Source organism: Manis pentadactyla, chromosome 3, assembly GCF_030020395.1.
Source record: "Manis pentadactyla isolate mManPen7 chromosome 3, mManPen7.hap1, whole genome shotgun sequence".
Classification (NCBI taxonomy): Eukaryota; Metazoa; Chordata; class Mammalia; order Pholidota; family Manidae; genus Manis; species Manis pentadactyla.
Genome location: NC_080021.1, coordinates 91,472,364 through 91,493,178, shown reverse-complemented (window position 1 = coordinate 91,493,178; position 20,815 = coordinate 91,472,364). Strand labels below are relative to the sequence as shown.

At 50.3% G+C, this 20,815-nt stretch overlaps 1 protein-coding gene across 3 annotated transcripts in view; it reads right to left on the bottom strand.

Annotated features, from left to right (window-relative positions):
* The window catches only part of PFKP (phosphofructokinase, platelet), a 47,110-nt gene that overhangs the window by 10,000 nt on the left and 16,295 nt on the right, over positions 1-20,815 (bottom strand). For all 3 annotated transcript variants that reach the window (XM_057498107.1, XM_036910854.2, XM_057498106.1), the window contains 14 exons: positions 18,115-18,192; positions 15,354-15,543; positions 13,924-14,089; positions 12,863-12,907; positions 12,598-12,706; positions 9,765-9,860; positions 8,507-8,599; positions 7,815-7,940; positions 6,376-6,440; positions 5,859-5,928; positions 5,546-5,692; positions 4,865-4,935; positions 3,792-3,879; positions 3,123-3,275 (listed from right to left, as the gene is read on the bottom strand). In XM_057498107.1, the coding sequence (XP_057354090.1) occupies positions 3,123-3,275; positions 3,792-3,879; positions 4,865-4,935; positions 5,546-5,692; positions 5,859-5,928; positions 6,376-6,440; positions 7,815-7,940; positions 8,507-8,599; positions 9,765-9,860; positions 12,598-12,706; positions 12,863-12,907; positions 13,924-14,089; positions 15,354-15,543; positions 18,115-18,192 (1,497 nt within the window). The remainder of the gene's footprint in view (positions 1-3,122; positions 3,276-3,791; positions 3,880-4,864; positions 4,936-5,545; positions 5,693-5,858; positions 5,929-6,375; positions 6,441-7,814; positions 7,941-8,506; positions 8,600-9,764; positions 9,861-12,597; positions 12,707-12,862; positions 12,908-13,923; positions 14,090-15,353; positions 15,544-18,114; positions 18,193-20,815) is intronic.

Here is a 20,815-nt window from a genome sequence, read left to right as displayed (position 1 = left end):
TTCTGACCAGAACAAAACAGCTGCCAGATATGAGCGTGAAGAGCGGCCTACCAGGAAGCTCTCAGTACAGCAGGACCACTTCCCAAAAGCCTGCTCAGAGGCACCAGACTCACTCTGCCCGGAGACCCTATAACCTCTGTAATGCAATAAATGCTGAGGACTTCTCCTTGGAATATACCCAAAGAATACAACTTCTCAGATTCAAAAAGACATATGCACCCCTATGTTTACCGCACTTTTTACAATAGCCAATATATGGAAGCAACCTAAGTGTCCATCTGTAGATGAATGGATAAAGAAGAGGTGGTACATAATATACAATGGAATACTATTCAGCCATAAGAAAGAAACAAATCCTACCATTTGCAACAACATGGATGGAACTGGAGCTCAGTGAAATAAGCCAGGCAGACAGAGACAACTGCCAAATGATTTCCCTCATTTGTGGAGTGTAACAAAGAAGCAAAACTGAAGGAACAAAATGGCAGCAGACTCAGAGACTCCAAGAAGGAACACTCCAAGAAGTGGTTACCAAAGGGGAGGAGTGTGGGAGGGCGGGTGGGGAGGGAGGGAGAAGGGGACTGAGGGGTATTATGTTTAGTCCACATGGTGTGGGGAATCACGGGGAGAACAGTGTATCACAGAGAAGGGACATAGTGGATCTGTGGCAACTTGTCGCACTGATGGACAGTGACTGCATTGGGGTATGGGTGGGGACTTGATAATATGGGTAAATGTAACCATTGTTTTTTCATGTGAAACCTTCCTAAGAGTGTATATCAATCATACCTTAATTAAAAAAATAAAAAATAAATGCTGAGGACTTTCCAGTGATGCCTCTGTAAGGGATGCATGAATGTTGGCAAAGAGGAGATGAGGGTGGGGACAATGATTAAATGGCTGAAGAAAATGACAGGTGACAGCAGACTATCTCAGGGCTGCCAGCCCGGCACTGCGGATGCTCTGGGCTGGGGCCTCCCTGTTGTGTGGCCATCCTGACATTGGAGGATCAGCAGCACCTGGGCCACCCCATTAGATGCCAGTGGCACCTCATGCCCAGCATCCCTAGACACTATACATCTCCCTGGAGCAGAACCACCACCAGGTGAGACTCACCAGCCCTCTGAACAAAAGGAGCCAGGCAGTGGCCAAGATACCGAGGATGTGCCCCCCATGCTCCAGGCCCGCAGGCAGCCAAACTCGCTCTGGTTCTCAGATCCCAGCTCTCCTGGGATCCTACAGGGCAGACTGGGAAGGACACAGAGCGCCCAGGCCTCATTGCACCAGACGCCCCCCAGCACGTGTCCTGCCTGCTACTCCCCAGCCCAGCCAAACCTCCTAAAAGATTCCATTTCAGTTTGGCTTTAGAAGACATTTCCACATGCCATTTAAACATGCCATACCTGTACTTCATCCAGACAGCTTCAGGATTTCAGGACACACTGAGTGGGCCCAGAGCGGTTATGTCACAGCTCTCAAATCACCCTGACCACCCTGCTGGCCACCGACCACAATCCAGGACCAGGACCGTGGAGCCACCAAGATCACCTGCTGCTCAGAGCCTCAGAGGTCACGTCTACCCCTCTAAGAGCAGCCTGGCACCGGGCAAACGGAAAACTACACCTGGTTAACCTGGCTCTCAGAAGTTCGAATGAAAAAGCAAATGTAAGACTATATAATAAACCTCCAAGTACCTCTAAGGTAAGTAGGATAGATAATTTGCAGTCTTCCTTACATATTATGGCTTTCAAATGTTCAGCAAACATGTATTAAACTTTTAATCTAGGAAAAAAAATTCTGGTAGCAAAGAAGCTTAGAATCATAAAATGGGGGATTCTCATCTTCCTGCCTGAAAGTACGAATCAAATACCATAAGGAGACCAACACCACTTTGACCAGACCCTGCAGACGGCAACTTTCAAACCCACCCATCCAGGAGGGCGTCTAATCAGTAACAGGAAAAATGAACTTCTAGTTGCTTCTATAGCAAGCTCAGTGTAAGTAGATTCCAAATCCAGCCAAGGCAGGGAAAGAGCAGTAAGAAAGTGACGAAGTTCATTTGGAGACAGACAGTAGCTTTCAACTCACAGCCGAAGATCAATCAGGAGCTGGATCAGTCCCAGAGCAGCGAAAGCAGGGGCGACAGTCACCAGGACAGCGGCAGCCACGGCCGGCAGAGGTTAGTGGAGCAGGGAAGGGCGCTCCAGGGTGGGGACACTGGGCAGGGCAGGTAGTAAAGGAGTCGCGGAGAGTTTAAGCAGCTCGGAAAGGTAAGAAACGAGGGCTAAGCATTGCTTACTGTTGCAATTTTATTGTAAAAGCATTTCTTTTATCTGCCAGCACTAGAAACCACTTGATGCCACGGGCATAGGAAAAGAATCTTAGAAAACAGTCATGAGAGCTGCATCTCACATGGAAAGTAAAACTTGAAAATGATTGAAAAAATGTTAGAGACCTAATTTTCAAAAAAGAAATGCATTCTCTGTTAGATACTGACCTCCAAACTCCCACATGATTTCCCATGTGTGATTAACAATCATGATAATAAAGACATTTTCTATGTATTGTTATTGCTTTATGGCAAAAAAAAAACCTTATAACAGCGTCAATACTATTTCAGATGTAATTTATCCTCAATTTACAAAGGGGACAATGATGCTGATGGCCACAGCCAAAAGCATAGGGAATATGCAAGGCAGATTCAGTCACAAAGCACTAGCCGAGGCCTTGCCCTCAAACACCAAAGCAGGGTCACAGGACCCAGGGTTTACTTAGAGTAAGGTGTCATGGTCTTCAGGTAAATTTGGCTCAGCCAAAAAACAAAACAAAACACTAATTGTAATGACTGCCCAAATCAGAGAACGCTGTGGCCAACAGCAACCTGAGCTACAGATGCTGTCCCTTCAGGAGCTTCAGCAGTGACATGTCACCCTGGCAGCCCACAGCAGATGAGGTGATGAAGAGCTCTGGGAGCTGGGTCAGAGACTGTCACTTTCTGAATATAAACAAGCACACCAACATGGGTCTCCCTCTGGTCTCTAGTACACTAGCAGATAAAAGTGGGCCAGGTGCCCTCTGGAGTAGCATCTGCGTTACCTGCTTTGTTGGCCACACAGACTTACGTCAGTGATAGTGTTCAGAGCAGTATCGGCGCCAATGCTGAAATCGGACCCTGGCACGTTGTTGGACACCGTGGCAGGAACCATAACCATGGGGACACACAACTCCTCTTGCTTCTCCCGGGCCTTGGAGAGTTCCAGCAGCCCCAGGTAGGCCTGTTGGACAAGTGTGTGCAGTTATGGGGGCAGAGGGGGTGCACAGGGGCTTCCAAGGGACACAGAGAGGGCCAGCCACTTGCCAGGAACAAAAGGGCCAACGGGACAACACTATGTATAAGTGAGATACTCTTATGGGCAAGAGTCTACCTGAGGTTCTTGCATTGGAAGGTCATCAGAGGACTGAGATTTGTGGAATATAAAAAATTAAGGTCTACAGTCAATATGTGATTTAAAAAAAATTATATGGCCACATAATCACCTACAGACTTGAGATACACCAGACCTCACTGAACAGATGAACCCCAGCTAAGAAGTCATCTTTCACCTCCCGAGAAAGTAGCACCATAGGTGCAGGGCGAGGCTCCTGCCACATCCTCCACCTGTTATTCTCTGCAGCACAGTTACCTGTGGCAATGGGCCTGGAGGCCTGCAAATGGCACCTCAGTTGATGGGAGCCAGCAATGGGTCACCCACAGCCATAAGGGCCAGCGGGAGACCAGGGCCCACACATACCTCAAACCCGCCGATGATGAGCAGCGCGTTGAGGCTGTGGGCTCGCATCTGTGCAGCGATTTCCTGCAGGTACTTCCCTGGCAGCGTGCTGGCACAGTTCAAACAGAGACAGGTCAGACCCCACACAGTGCCAAAATGCCTCCTCTGCCAAGCCAGACCCTGAGGGCGGCAAGAGGAGACCGGCCCCAAGGACAGCAGGGCCCGGACCCGCATGCTGGTGCTGGGAGTCAGAACGACAGCATACTTGAGAGAAAACTGGAAGAGATCTTTCAGCTATCCAATACCTTGACTTCAGAAGAACCCCCATGGCCTCACTAAAGCTTGCGGATATTCACAGTATTGTGTGAATGGAAGCTTCTGGTTTTCAAGTCCTGTATGTACACTGATCCAGTCTAATCGCACTTAACATGACATCCACTCACACTGGCTGTTCTCTCCCTGTTTTATCACATTTTGAACCATGTGGCCAACATGTACAATTGGGCAAATGACAGGTGGCCGGCCACCCAACACTGCCCCTAATCTTTCTTCTGTGCTCACTCGGGGAAGTAAAGTGTTTACACTTTTGTAGATTTGTAAGTCGTACGGCAAAAGCACTTGGGCCTGGGTGGGCCAGGCAAACAAGTGCAGGTGACATGGACCTCGAGGCCCCTCCCAGCATCCAGGGTAAAGCTGCCAACCAGCCCCCTGGCTCACCCCAGAGCCATGCCAGTGTGGCCCAGGTGATGATGGTGCCTGCTTCTGAGCAGCACTTCGCTGGCCAGGACACCGCCAACGTGAGGGCTCGGTAGGAGGGGGCAGCGAGCTATTCTGGGAACTAGCCAGGCCCTGCTGGGCTCTTCCAACCAGGGGAAGGAGGAGCGGGTTGGGGAGGCAGGTCCCAGTTTCTGCTAGTCTCTGCAAGGGCACATCTCAGTGGACCCCTGCAGGGAGGACCTGGGACATGAGCCAGCACCAGCTTCCTCAGCCAGATCTCCAGGAGAGGAGCAGCTACCATCTGCACTGGCCACTCTTATGGAATGTGGCTTCCCCTTCCTCCTAAGGGCAGGTTGGAATCAAGCCTGGGAAATTACCGTTTTGTCCCAAGAATGGAGCCTCCTTGGCCGGTCCAACCTCCAACATCGGCCCAGCTGATTTGTTTTATCTAATATGCAGACACAAAAAGGAATGGCTGAGGTGACACGTAAGGGGATTTGGATGTCTGCCTCCAGGCTGCACATCTTGGTGTGGAAGTGTCAGGGAGCCACTTACATGGCAACTGCTGAGATGATGGTCTCAGAACAGCCACAGGCTCCCCAGATTGGGGGGAACTGCGCGGCTCCCTCCCTAGCATATGAACTCCACTGAGGCACAGCTCTGTCTGCTTTCTGCCACAGTGAACACTAATCGAGGGAGTAAACACACGGAGGAGGGCATGCTCGGCTCAGCCCTGGTGGCAAAGACTATGCCCTGTGACCTTGGTCAAGCTAATGTCTCTGTGCCCCAGTTTTCTTGTAAGGAAATGGACATATGGCTCAGATCACTCTGAAATATAAATGGTTTAATATGCCAATCCCATGGGAACAGGCTCATGACAGCACTGGATGGGGCCAACTTTCCCACTGAAGCTTTCGTTCAGGTGAGTGCTTCCCAGTACTGCCTGGTGCCCTGCACCCCACCACAACTCAGCCCCTTCTGCTGAAGGCCAGAGAGCAGTTGCTGTGGTTACCATGTGGCACAGCCCTAGATGTCAAGCCTCAGCAGGAGGGACCCACCTGGCCCTTGGCAAAGCCCTCGAAGCCGTCGTAGATGGCGAACATCTTGTGTCCGTCTGCGATGCCCACCCGCACAGCTGAGCGCACAGCTGCATTCATCCCGGCGGCTGGCGCGCCCACATTGATGATGCCCACGTTGCAGTTGCTCTGCAAGAAGGGCCACAGGGTGACCTGCTGGCACCCTCGCCCATCCAGGGCAGTCCCCCGGGGTGCTGGTCCCAGAAGCTCAGACACCCACAGCAGCTTGGGTACCAGCAGCAGGCCAGGAGAAAGGTCACGGGACCTCCTGGAACTGATGGGCAGCGTCACCTACCTTTGGGATCTGATCATCTGGCAGCTTGATGGCGAGGCGCTTATAGGTGTTCAGGTTGCCCTCAAAGCTCCTGGGGAAAAAGGTGGTGCTGGGCCCAGGACTGGGCTACTGGGCATGGTACAGGGAGGGGGAGAGGGCCTGCAGGAGAGGGTCCCTGGGCCCCCAGGGCAACGACAGGCTGGCACTGCCCCACACCCACAAAGCCAGGTGGCCAGTGTTGTCCAGTTTTATAGGACAGGTGCTCTGTAAGGACTTCCTATGCCTCATGGTTCCTTCTCAAAATACCAGCCACATGTCACTTTCTAACTCAACCCCACTGGCTCTCAACAACCCCTGTCCTGCCAAAAATAAACAATGCTCCCCCTTTCCCCCAGTCACAGGGCCCTGTCACAGAAGGAAGGGCACCTGGTGAGCCTTTGTAGGTGTCCCTCTAGACCAGGGAGAAGATGCACAGCCTCTGAGCACCTGCTGAGCCACCAGCCCAAGGGCAGCCCCATAAACAGGCCCTGGAAGTCACCTTCCACGGAGTCGCACGGCCTCCTTAAACCTCCTCTCATCCATGGCTTTCTGCACATCCTGGGTCTTCAAAGAAATGGGAGGAAGGACCATGTCAGAGCCAGTACAGCATGCGGTGAGGGGTACACCCCAGGGTGAGGTACTGCCCAGCTGCAGGCTGCAGGGGAATGCCTGGGCAGGGGTCCTGAAGGTCTAGGGGCTTCACTCCATGAGAGCAAAGCCAGGTGGAAGGAAGTCTCTCAGACGAGATTCAGGGGGACACCCCATTTGATTTCAGTGAGGACAAAGCAAACCGGAAGGGCTCCTCTCTGGGGCTGAAGGACTGAATGGGTCTTTGACTTGAGGTCTGGGATCACAGGCGGAGGGTGGCTGGGGCACTGTGCTGTCTCTGCCCTCAGCTGTGGAGCCTGGTAAGCGACCGTGACCCCATGTCACTCCTCTCTTGAGCAGCTGAAGCAACACCCTTCCCTCCAACTCCATCTGTGGTTATACACCCTCAGTAAAATGCCCAGCAGGTGGCAGGCACTCACACGCATATACACACATAGACACGCATGCACACATATACAAGCACACACACATATATACAGCCAAACATGCACATGTATACAAATGCAAGCACACACATGTATAGACACATGTATACACACACATGGAAATACGCACATGTAATGCAATGTGCGTGCACACATGTATACACATGCAAACGTGCACATATACAAATGTATACACACCTGCACAAACACACTCATACACATATACACACATGCAAGAACACACACATATACACACACACACACAAGCCTTGTTCCCTCCCACAGGTTCTGGAAATGTCTTCCTAAGGGTGATTGGGTCCTTTATCTTGTTCTCTTCTGTCTATGGAGTACAAACATACAGCTCAGAGCTGCTGGAAAGGCCAAAAAACGTGACAGTCATGGGTAGGCTTTGGGAAATAAAAAAATAATGATTTCCAATGCAGTAACTGCCTAGAAAAGTGTGACCATTTTACCAAGTCCTCTGGTGTACACTCTGGGCCAGGAGGTGGCAGATGCACATCAGAACGTCACTCACTGGATTGGCCATCATGGTATCACATCACAGATCTGGGCATCCTCAAGCACAGGAGGGCCATGCCCCACCTCACCCCAAGAGGCCCTAGGTCCCTCACTGAGCCATTTCCTGCACGTCCTCTGTGACTTGTTAAGGATACACACAGATCCTCCAAGCACACTCCCCACCTAGACTAGACCCATTTTTAGGGGAGGTCCCACTACGCACCACAGAGATGTTAACTTAGAATTAAGAATGGAAGTCAGACTCCCTGTCAGAGCCTGCAGCCTCTCCCATGGGCAGCTCCTTGCGTCCCAGGAAAGGTCCACTAACTTCATGTTCATCTTGTCAGCTGCAGACAAAAGAACCAGGCACCAGCCCGGGGCTCACCATTTGCACACACTCCACCAGGGGCAGGCGCACGGCTTGGTTCCCATTTAGTGATACAACACAGGCCGGGGTCTCTGGGGTGGCCTGGAGAAGGGCGACGACGGCCTCCACCCCCATGCGACTGGCCTGGGAACAACATCAGAATGGTAAAGGCAGCCCTCCCAGCAGGGGTGTCCACAGCAGGGGCCCTGCCCCACCCAGGATGGGCAAGTCCTGCCCTAAACTTGCCCAGCTCCCCACCTGCTCTCCTGAACAAGGCGCAGCCCTTCCACTTACTTCCAGCCCAGCCCCGACCTTCCCCTGCATGCCCCCCGCCTGGCTGCTGCTTAGGGGGTTAGCAGCCAGGAGCTGGACTCCACTGCCCAGGTCTGTCTCTGTCTACACCCAGAACACCGCCTTTCCACCTTCCAGGTGTTACACTCCTGGAGACCCCATCACCGTCAGCTTCCCATGTGGGATGAGGTTCCCAGCACCTGTGGAGCTGGGGCCTTGAGACTGCGGCAGGCTAGGAAGTCTCCCAATTAGACCACAGCTGCCAGCCTCTCAGGTCGAACCAGCCTGCCCCTGGCAGAGGCTTCTCACTGGGAGGGCGAATCAACGGACGGCCAGTCCTCCTAGTACGTGGGGTCCCCCCAAAGCATGGGAACACCCCTTTCCTGGCAAAGATGCTGACAGTGCCCACCCTCACTCACCAAAATCCTGTCGAAGGCTGATGGGGTCCCACCCCTCTGCACATGTCCAAGGATGGTCACCCGTGTGTCATACCCCAGCTGCGTGACCACGAGCTGCAGGGAAATACCTCCATCAAGACACAGAACAGGACACTATGAGGACATGGACTGGGAGCTGGAAAAAGGGCTCCCTACACTTTCTTCAGATATACATGGACGAAATATTCTAAGTTCTAAATTTCTCTTCCTGAAAGAATGTTGTTTACTGGCAAGCTGGACTTTTGTTTCTTAAGAAGAATGTTTTATTAAGTAAGAATTTTTGTCTCTTCTACCTTGCAAATAAGTAAGAAACATGATTTTTTAAAAAAATACTGTTTATAGCTTGTACTTAAAGCCTTAATACTTTATAAAAATGTAAACATTTCCCCGAATCACCTTAAATTTCTATAGCTGTATGAGAAAAGCAGGACATGCCCTCAGGCTGGGCGCACACTAACACAGGCTACCTGTTATCCCCAGGCCTCACTGACTCTTCAAAAGTCATGGGGTTTTTTAATGAGTTCCACGGCCCTCTTCCTGATCCAACTTTGGTTAAGCGGGAAGAAAATCTTCACTCTGCCAATATTTGTAAATCATGGCAGCTGTCATGGATGTGTTCCAGTGAGTAAATACTAGGCGCACGGCTGGCCCAGGGATAAACAGGGCAAGCCCTCCACCCTGATGCATGGCTTCCACCCTGGCCTGCCTGCCTCAGTGCCTGGCTCCCCAGCATTTTGTCAGGAATGTGCCCAGTCACCTGCCTGGCTGGGGGCCTGGTGTCCTGTCCCATCACCCATGGACCAAGCCCTGGGACAGTGAGGCTGCTGGGGGCCCTCTGCAGGGTTGGGAAAGGCCATGACTGAAGTCCAATGATGCACCTTTCTTCACCAGGTGCAGCTGATGCTCCATGCAGCAGGCACATTTCTCTGAGCCCCGGGCTCCGCCGCCAGGGCTGGCCCTCCTACTTTCAGGGTGCTGACCCCCCCAATCCCTCCCTGCCCACTTCTCACTCCTCTGTAGGAGCCGGGCCTCAGGAAGCAGGCCCCGCAGTGAACACCAGCTCTCCCCAGTGAGGAGCCCTTGACTATCATGCCATTAAGTTATGAGGTACTGTGAAAATGTTTTTAAGTATCAGGAAGAACAAAAAATATCTTCACAATAACAATGTGATGTTCCCAAGCCAGTCAAGTTCACCTATGTCCAGGTAGACGCGGGGAGGTAAAGGGTTGGATACACTCACCTCCTTGATTTGCTCAGATGTAATAGGTCTATTTTGGGTGTCGATTGCTCCTTCAGCCACAATGATGATGTTCAGTCTTTTTTTCCGGGCACGGTTCTAAGGAGACAGATCATGAAACGCCTCAAATTCCTGGCCCATTAGCCACAAAACCAGGGTAGTTTGCCAAATGAACAGGCCTCTGTTCAGGTGGTAATGTTGGCCCCATCTCACAAGCGCTGCCTCCTAGCAATGTGGGAAGGGGAGGGGCGCTGGGCTGGGGGTAGGGAGAACCTGAGACGCACAGCGAGCACCGCAGCCAACCGAGTGGACGTCAGCCCCCAGACCCGGCAGTGCTCCCCTGCCATCGCACCTTTGCCCTCAGAGGGTGGGGAGACCCAAGGATGGGAGCATCCGGGGAGTCTCTAAGGCGAACCAAACCAGCTCCAGCCTCCTCCAGGGGCCAGAGCTTCCTGCCACCTCCGGGGACCTGCCCCACCCCACCCTGACGTAAAGGCCACATTCCCCACTGTTGTGCCAGATGACACTGCCTCCAGCTTGGCAGCAGAAAGGGGCACAGAAAACTGGACAGAGCCAGGAGAGCCAGGCTGGCCCTATTCTGGCCCGGGCAGCCAGCCGACCACACCCTGAAATCACTCTCAGCAAACCTGTTCTCCAAAGACCCCACATGACAGACCCTCCAGTGCTGGGTGAGCTGTGCAGGGCCAGGAGCCCAGGGTGGGCAGTGCCTGAGGTTGCCGTGGCCCACAGGGCCACAGGGCACCACCTGGGGGTGTTCCCACAGGGTCCCCCAACTCCAAGCCGGCATCACCATCCTGAGGCTGTTTGGTGGGGTGGTATTGCCATAGGTGTTAAATGTGCCATACTCAGAACTCACTGGTCAGAAATATCTCCTAAAAGGTGTAAATTACTTGATCATCATTTGAAAGAACAGAAGAGGAAGGAATGACACATCCATGAATGTGGGATTGGCTGAGTAGCTGTGCTTTATCCCCAACATATAATATTCCCTAGCAGTTAAAAACAATGGAGCTGCCCACACACCACCTGGGCAGACAAGCCACCCTCGCCTGTTTTGTTTGTGGGCTGTCTCCTGGTTCCCCTGGCTTGGCTCATTCCTTCCCTGAACCCTCAGAGTCACTGAGGGTGGCAGTGCTACCCTATTATGGAGAGGAACTCAGGACACAGGAGGCAAAGTCACTCACCCAAAGTCACCCCAAGGGCAGCAGAGCCAAGATACACGGAGAGGCATTTCTGATTCTGTACCAAACTACCTGTCATTCTGGGCAGTGCTCTGTGCCTGCTTCCCAGGCCAATTTACCCAGCAAGATAGTTAGAAAAATTCTTAGAGTGCTACATTAATGAGCAACAAACATTAATTGCAGATGTAATGATATGGAGGGCTCCCACACGAGTTTCAACTGTCAGCCCTAACTCTACCAGTGCTGACAGGGGGTCTCTAACTCTGCCAGTGCTGATGGCGGGCTCCGATATCCTTCCTCTGGTCTGACTGAGCACTGCTTATGAAGCCCGACCCTGGAAGTTTACAGGTAAGACCACAGTTAGAGAAACAGTGGACAAACTGAGAATCAGTGCCCAAAACAATAACTGCGTCAGCCCTTCACCCTACTGCTGACCTTCCTAACAGGCCACACGTCCGTGTCCCGGGGCTGCCATCAGACCTCGGCTGAGACAGCGACGACGGGGTGGAGGAAGGGGGCTAGCAGGTTCGGGGCACACCCTGGTGGGGGGAGCCTAAGCAACATCCCAGGGGGTGGGAGTTGCATGGAAGCCTCGGTGCTGCACAGAAGTACCAGTCTAATGGGAGGCACCCCGCTCCATGTGGCCAACTGCTGGTGGAAGATGACTCCCATCCCCAGGTCAGAACCAAGAAACATGTTTATTACTTTAGTGGTGATATTTGTCCCACATTCACTGCCCTATTGCAGCTAAAAGCTCCAACCTCCAAAAGGGGTGTGATTCTTCCCACAAAGGCACAGCAGAATGACAGTAAGAGTTTAGGTCAGCTAGCTTATTTGGTAGGCCGAAGTCCTTTCTTCAAATCTATACCCTGTAGGTGATGACAGTGTCTTACTGCACATGTGTCCCTGCATGTGTGGGCGTGGAATGCAACTGTATCTGGCCCATGCCACGTGCTTTTGTTACCCACCTGCAGCTAGCGATAGGAATTTATGACAATGAGGGAAATCCACAAGGCACTGGGAGTTCTGTCCTGGAAGCTCACTCTGTTTGAATGAGACCTTGACTGCCTGAATCAGAGGCCCTTCAAGGGGGGAATGTGCCTACACTAGTAATCCACAGTGTGGGACACGAACACGCCAGAGCACAGAGGAGGGGAAAGCCTGCGCCCACGTAAGGCGTGAATGCTCCAGCCTGACAGCAAGCCCAGCTGGTGGGGACAATGTGGCTGAAAGATGTCACCAAGCGTTGTTATGCTGTGGGGGATTCAGACTGGAGTCAAAATCTGTCTGTTCACACTGTTAGATGAACACAGAGCTGGAAACGGATTTCTCCCCTGCCCTGATCTCTTTAAATCACCATGGTCTCATGGTGCCTCCTCTGCTGAAACCTGTAACTGCTGCTTTGCATGAAAAACAAACACTTTAGGAGATTCTCTGGTGCATTACTTTGCAACACTGGGCAGTGGACAGTCACAGCAATAGCCAGTACGTGTGGATCCTACAGAACAGGCCTAAAGTCACTTGGGAATCAGGAAATTTTCACCTGTTTAAAACTGTCCAAATTGAAAATCCTACAGCTGTCATGGACTGTGGTCAGAGCAGCACATGCAGAATCAGGGAAAGAGTAAAATTACCTCTGACAGCTTGACACACATGTTTTCCTGCCATCCTTCCTCCGGTGGAGACTCCGGGAGGAACACCCAGTCTGCCCCACAGGCCAAGGCACTCACCAGGGCGAGATACCTACAGGAAACAGCGAGGATTTCTTAAGGCCAGGCAGGTCGTCAGGAGTGGCTGGCTGCCTGCAAACCCTTCCTGCGAGCATTCCGCTGTAATGCAGGCTTCTCCAGGCAGCCACGCCCAGGGTCCCCCCCATCTGATCAGTTTACATGTACGTACCCGCAGTGTCTCCCCATAACCTCGAGAACAAAGGTCCTCTGGTGGCTGGAAAAGAGAGAAAGGAAACACCTCTTTACCACCAATAGGAGCAGGCAAAATACCACGAGTGGAAGCCGAAGAAAAGCAAAGTGCCGTGATGTCACAGCCATGCTAGACAAAAGGCTGCATAGTGGGTCAGGCACCTAAACTTCCAGAACAGGGCCATTTTCTACAAAAGCAAATACTATCCTGATGGCATTTCAAACCCTGTGAGCAAAGGGGATTCAGCAGCGAGCACATGTTCCAGTTACACTTTCACAGCACGTTTGCGTGTCCCTGGACAGACTTCCGCTTCTGGGACACTCGGCTATGCTCTTTCCACAAAAATGGCTCTATTGGCAAAATCAGCTATTTCTCTCCAGAGCCATGGGCTGGAATATCCTGCAGTGCACACGGACAGAAGGTCAGCTTTGTCGGTGCCCAGTGACTCTGGTCACCAGAAAATTCTAAGGGCAGTCTGGGAACATGGAGATGGCGTGTGTCCCAGGGGCCCTGGTTTCCCAGATGCCTGACCTTGGCATTCTCGTCTCCAGCTCCTCACCCATAAAATGGGAGATGGGTTCCATTTACTCTTTCCACAGTTTTCGTGAAAAGGGCTTCAGAAACTCGAGGGCCACAGAGAGGCCTGAGTAATGACTCTACCCTGAGTCTGCACAGCTGGGAAGATGCCATGGCTTTGTCTGCACTGTGCAGGCCTGCAGGCTGGAGGAACAATGGTGAGGCCAAGCTCACCCACACCCGAACAGGCCCGTGGCCAAGTCCAGCTTACTCTCTGCTATTCCTGCAGGAGACCTGAGGGCACAACTTAAGATAATGAGCACTTTGTCTCCTTTTTTCTAATTTCTCTCCAATAAACACATTTTTCTTTTACAATCAGAGTTGGTGGAGAAGACCTCTTAAAGCTGAAAATGAAAGGTATACCAGGAACAATTTTCTTGCATTGATTTCTAATACTGAGGGGACAACACTTGCATGGAGACACCCATCTGGGGATCCCAGCCAAGCCTAGATGGTGTTCATACCTCTGGGCAGTTGTCATGATGGCATCGATGACCTCGATGATCCTGTGTAGGGCTGAGTCCGTGCCGATAGTCATGTCTGTGCCACAGAAGTCATTGTCAATGGAGCCCACCATGCCGACGACATTGAGGTGCGAGTACTTCTCCACCGCCTCCTTGTCGATCTCGCCTACGTGGGAAACAAGCCACCCTCACTCCAGAACTGGAGTGGTCACCACTCCCAGCCATATACCCCACATGCAGGAAAGGCTGACTATGGGAGAGGTCCAGGATGCTAAGCCCCTTTCCATTTATTTTTTCATTTTCTCAGAACCCTATGCAATCAAATTCTATATGTGTATGGAAAGAAAAGCCAGACAAAGGTGTCAGTGATGAGAAGCAATGGGAGCTGCCCTTTGACACTTAAGACAGGGCGTGGAACTACAAATGCAAGGGAGGCAAGGGTCCTATACTACACAGGGGCACAGCCTGGCTCCACCTGCAACGGCCAGAGAATGGCCAGTCGATGAGGACATGCTGTAGCCATGGAATTACCTTCCCAAGGAAGGCTGTACGATGGTCATGCTGATCTGGTAAGGGCCCATGGGGCTAGTTAGCTGACAGGTATCTGCTTAACCCCATCAGCCCGATTGGTTTCAACGGGATCAGAATGCTCAAGGGGGTGCAGCCAGGCTGGGACTCGGGGCTTGTCTATGTCCATGGAGCCTGCCTTAGACCAGATCACAGTGGACAAAGGTGCAGGCCCTCACTGCTTGCACACAACGGCCACTCAACAGTCATCAGACAGACTTTACAGACTGGGGGCAATTGCTTCATTCAGGTTTATGCCTTTTGTGAAGTTGCTATTAGTTCAGGCAACTTGCTTCCACTGGTCATATTTTACATTAAACTGGAATGATCTAACACCACCTTTAAAAGATAAAAACCACAGGATAGGGTCCTTGAAAATCTCTTCCTACACAGCTCAAAAGGAGGTCAAGGGTGACCTAACAGAAGACGAATCATCATCAAAACTGAACACCTTGAGTTCAGAGACCCTGGGGAGCTGGGGGGTGGTCCAGCATGCAAATGAGGGGCAGCTGCCAGTGTCCCAGGCAGTGAGCTGGGTCCACCTGCATGGCCGCAGGGCCCCATCCCTCATCTGTAAAATGGGGATAAAGACAAAACCTGTCTCAGATGACTCTGAGCTCTAAACGAAACTGTGTCACAAGGTGAGTGGTGCCCAACACACAGCGGGACCAAGTGAGTGGCACTCTCATGACTGTTACTGTTATTTGAGGCACTGATTAAGTCCCCAGGTGGGAATGCTAAGGTCCACCTGCAGTAGCACCAGTGCCTCTGTGGCAGGTAAACGGGCCAGATGTGGGCTTCTGAAGCTGCCTGCAAGGGAGGGAAGATGAGGGGGGAGCAGAAAGCCCACAGCCAACACGCACCATTGCGGGCCAGCTCTTCCAGCAGCCCGTTCCATTCCTTTCTGAAGATGTTGGCCCCAGTGAGGCTTCCATCTCCGCCGATCACACACAGGTTGGTGATGCCAAGCTGAACCAAGTTCTGAGCGGCTTTCAAGCGGCCTTCACGAGAGCGGAAGGCTTTGCAACGAGCACTGCCGATGATGGTCCCTCCCTGGAAAAGAGTCAAGCCAGGGTGTTGGTCCCATGATGGACAGGAGGCCAACAGCTCAGCTCATGTGAACGCTGGTGTACGTGACTCTCAAAAGCTGAGTCTCCCTTGTCTTAGTGTCTTGAGTAAGTCAGCTGTGAAAGTTTGTAGTTTTCCCATTTTTAGCTCCATCCAGGAATTCAGTGGATAAAGACACAGGCATCACGCCCAAGGAACCCAGCAGCGCATGAAAACCAGGACAAATGGCAGCCACCAGCTGGACATGGAGTAGAGTCCACAAGACCACAGTCTCCAGGGTCCCGTGGCTGAGCTATACATGCAAGATGGGCTGGAACCCCCACCCAGGAACCCAGGATGGGCCCCATGCTGGCCATCAGCTATGGCCAGAGGGGCAACGTGTCCCGTGGCCCAGGTAACAGGCCCCTTCTGTCAGTGAGAGGGCACGTGAGCATAGGAGCAGGCAAATCATCTCTCAAAGGGGCTGACTTTTGCATTTCATCCCCCCAACCCACCCGTTCTTAAGAAAACTTAAGTTCATCATCTAAACTTCCAGGGAAGAGAAGTCATGATTTTTCACACTTGGTTTTTCAAAAAGGAAGGATTCCTAGTTGTATTTAGAAAAAGCAGGATTCCTTTACATACAAGGTGAATGCACGTATAAAACTCCACTTTGTACAGGATCCTTCCAGCACTTGCTCACTTCATAAATGAGTGTGTCACCAGTGACCCTGTGTTAATGGCAACAGTAAGGAGGACAGCACAGGATGGCAAAGGGGAGCCTGGGCGGAGGTGCCAGGCACAGAGCAAAGACAAGCAGGTTCTCTGGACTTTGCTTTGCCCAGGTGCGATTGGGGGGGGGTCACGTGATTTCTAGTGACTGGAAGTTAAGTCAGCAACCCATGGACACCCAGTAGATAATACAGATAAGTCCTCAGAATGAGACCCAGGTACCGAGCACACACAAGTGTGCACACACATCACGGCCACACCTGTGCTGTTGTCTTTCTGCCCAATTGCAGGGCAGCATGGAAACGCCTTCTCTCACATCAGTTTGCTGCCTGGGATTCAGAGGACACTGTCTGGTTTCCTGCACCTCACTCTCCCTAAGACCTGAAGGTCATCAAACTTTCCTTCTGCCTCCTTCCAGAAGAAGCAATGCCAAAGAGGTCCAAGGGTGGAAAGCCAAGTGTGAATGTTAAAGGGACACCCCACTGTCACTCCCAGCTTTCCTGAGCTATAGCTGCACATAACAGCACGCACGTTTAAGGTGCACAGCATGTGCATTTGATACACGTGTGCGAAGTGGTCACCTCAGTACAGTTAGCTAGTAATCTGTCTCTCACACAATTATCTTTTCTGAGGTGAGAACTTTCAACATCTATTCTCTTAGCAACTTCCAAGTATATAATACACACACATGAGCATTTTTACGGTAATGACATGATGTCTGACATTGTAATGTGAAGTGACCAGCACCATCACATCCAGTAACACCTTTGCCACCTCCCAGGGCGTGTGCACTGAGAACACTCCGGATCCACTCCCAGCAAGTATCAGGGCATTATCCACTGCTAACTAAAGTCACCACGCTGTACGTCAGACCACAAACTCACTTGTCTTATGACTGGAAGCTTGTGCCCTTTGACCAGTACCTCCCTGTCTCCCCACCCCAGCCCCTGGCAGCTACTGTTCTGTCTCTTATTCCAGGAATTCGGCTGTTTTAGATTCCATGTACAGAGAGCTTTGATGGCATTTCTCTGTGACTTAATTCACTTAGCCCTCAAGGTCCATGCCCTCAAGGTCCATCCATATTGTCCCATGTGACAGAATTGCCTTTTTTTATGGCTGAATAATATTCCATTTATAGTTATATATTATTTCTTTCATCCATTCTTCTGCTGCACTAATACCTTCAGAGGAATTATATTGACCTGTTTATTTCCTATTAAAAAAATACTCAACCTGAGTCATGGTTAACAGATATATTTCAAAGCTTAAGCCACAGCTAAGAAGATTTTCATGAAGTCTGTTCTTTCCACATGAGTTCTATTTCTCAACTGACTTGGAGTCTTCACTAAACTGCAGTGTTCTGGGAATTTATTAGGTCCACTCTGGCAGGTTTCAATTAGAAGTTAGCCACGATTTTGCTTGACGTGGTAAGTGCCTCACCCTGGCTCCCACCACAGGAGCTAGCCCTGTCTGGTTCAGGCCAGAATAAGAATGCTATGTTCCTGCTAGGTCCACAGCCCCTGGCGGCTCTGGCTGGGACCAAGTGACTTGCAAACACCCAGCAGGCATGGACACTTGCCAGCAAACACACAGCACCAACAAACCAAAGCTGCTTTGACATTAAATCTGGTCTAGAGGAAGTCGAAATCCCCCACAGGCACCACCTAGCTATCACACCAACTTTTTATTGCAAGGATAATTCCTCAGTCTTGCATGATGTAAAGATTTTCGTAAGTGTAATTAAATAATAAATTAAAGATGTTTTCTTTCCCCAGTAGTAGATAAAAATAATGCCAGGAGGGAAAGGTTCATCTGCTTTAATATTACTGGAAACTCAGCACATACCACTTGCAGAATGTTCGAGACGCTTTCCCAGTTGGCTTCGACGATGTTATTGCCGCCGTCCACCATGCCCTGGTAGCCCTGGGGGAAGGGAAAGAAAGTGTCTATAAATGGGCTAAAATGTGTTGAGAGGTTAGTTGGTCTGTAAGTTACACAAAATGGAAACAAATGATAGTGGAGCCCAGTGACTGGGAGGCCCAGAGCAAAACAAGGGCTGGCATGATGCAGGAAACCATGAGAAGCCTCTTCAATTCAACCTCTGATGATGGGAATTTCTACCCAGACTGGTCCAGAGTATGGTGTGGACAGGAGTGTTGGCCTGGGAACTATTGGTTCTTAAGAGACTGAAAAGGGACATATTTACTCTAAACCCACATGAAAACAGTGATGCTGGTCACCCTGCAGACACGAAAGCGATCCTGTCTGGGCCTCCATTTGCCGGGCCATCAGCACTGCTTTCCACACATGGGAGATGCTGCTGAGATGCACAGCAGTGTGGCCAGCCGTCTGCCCTACCTCCCATCAATGATGCTTACTCTGCCCAGGGGACTGATCACCACACACTTCTGCTGGAAGCCCAAAGACAGTGACCTGTCCGCTCTAAGTGCACCTTGCTTTCCCCACTGCCTGCACAAGGAAAACATTAAAAATAAATGTTTTTATTTTTAAAACACATTAAAAAATAAAATGGCATTGGGTATGGAGTCTTGTGCAAAATTTAATCAATAGTGCTGGCACTTTTATGGGGAACTGACTCATGTACTTGGCGTTTATAAATATAAAACTTCCAACAAAAATATATTACATGTAACATTAAATACTAATATACCTACATAATAAAACATTACATCTCATGCTAGATTACATATATATATGTTACTATTTGTGTTGTATATAATGCACACACATGGAATATACATACTCATATATATTTTTACATATTGTATAAAACAAACATGCTCTCAACATCTTTTCATTCCACTTCTTTTCTATTTGTCACACATACAACACTAGACTATATACCCATGTATACACAATTTATATATCTGTATATTATATTGTATTCTACATTTAAAACATTCTTGTAACATATGCATAATATGCAGAAGTATGCAAATATGCATGGTATGCATAATACATAAATACACCCAAAATGTGGAGCACATGCATATGTAAATGAGCGCAAATATGAATAGAATATGCACATGTGCATAATATACATGAATATACAAACATGCAAACACACTACAATATATATGCAAACATGATATGCAAGCACACGCCAACATGGGCAGATTGTGTAGGCGTGTACATGTACAGCACATGTAAATATATGCATATGCAATATGCAAATATTAATAACATATGAATATATGCATAACTTGTACACATGTGTAAAGGGTATAAATATGTAATATGTGAATACATGTGTGATCTGTAAATATATGCATAACAATTGCTGTACACAAATACAAATATACATGACATGCGTATAGGACCAAATCATGCACATGTAAATATGTACAGAATATAAACATATGCAAACATATGTATGTGCAAATGTATATTGTGAAATAGATATTATAATCACATAATATTTAACGTACATGTAATGTGTATTCTATGTGTATGTAATAGGCATGTGTACACATACGTTTATACAGTCTAGTGTTGTGTGTGACAAACGGGAAAGGGAAGGTAGCATGGGATGAAACAGAAGGTGCGAGTGGGTCCTAGAGCTGGTGGGTGTTTGCATACCCACTTGCCTCGCACCTGGGCCAGGAGGGGCCAGGGTCTGCCCACCCATCGTCTCAGGGGGAGGCAATGAACCTTCCGGCTCGCTTCAGCCAGCTTTCAGGATCACTTGGTCTTCATCCCCATCCCCTTACAGGAGCCCCTTTCAGCCTCTTCCATTGAAAGTATGGGTCCTGTGTGGCTGTCACTTGTGGAGGGCCAGGTGATACACCAAGATGTGAATGATCTGGCCTACCCTCTGCACAGGGTGTGCTTATCAGGGGCGTACCCTGGTAAGCAAGCTGCCTGGTATGCAAGGGCCAGAGGCTGCTCAGCACAAATCCCTGCTCCAGGCCCCCTGCAAACCAAGCCCTCCTCCTCCTAAGGAACCCAGGGGTCTTATTTCAACAGAATATACAAAACAGATAGGTTGACAGATAATGGATGGACAGATAGATAATAAACAATGATAGATAAGAGACAGAATGAATCTGGCTTAGGATCGCCCTTTCGAATCATCTCTGCCAGCTGCAGACTCCCAGGCTACTGTCAGGAAGTATGGTCATGCTGCCTGGACGGAAGCACACCCTTCTTAGTGCTGACTTTCCAGAGGCTGGGGAGGCAGGGAACCAGCACGCAGGCAGCCTGAGGCCTGGGCCCAAGCTCCTGATTCTGATCCTCCTCGGCTACCTGTGCCGAAATGGACCTGACTCAGAGATGAAGTTTATCACCCAAATCCAGTATACTTCTGCAGATGAGAGAAAATACTAATTAGCCAGAATGGCGAGGGCAAACCAGGACTGCCTGCAGAGAAGGTGGAGTATACTGCTCTAGGCACAGGCTTTGACAAAACACGGTGACATCCCTGTAAATAGAGCCCTGGAGCAATTTCCGCACACCTCATGGTAGGTAAACAGAGAGATGGAGAAGGGGCTCCAGCAGCCACCCCACTGCTTGTAAGTGTTTGCTC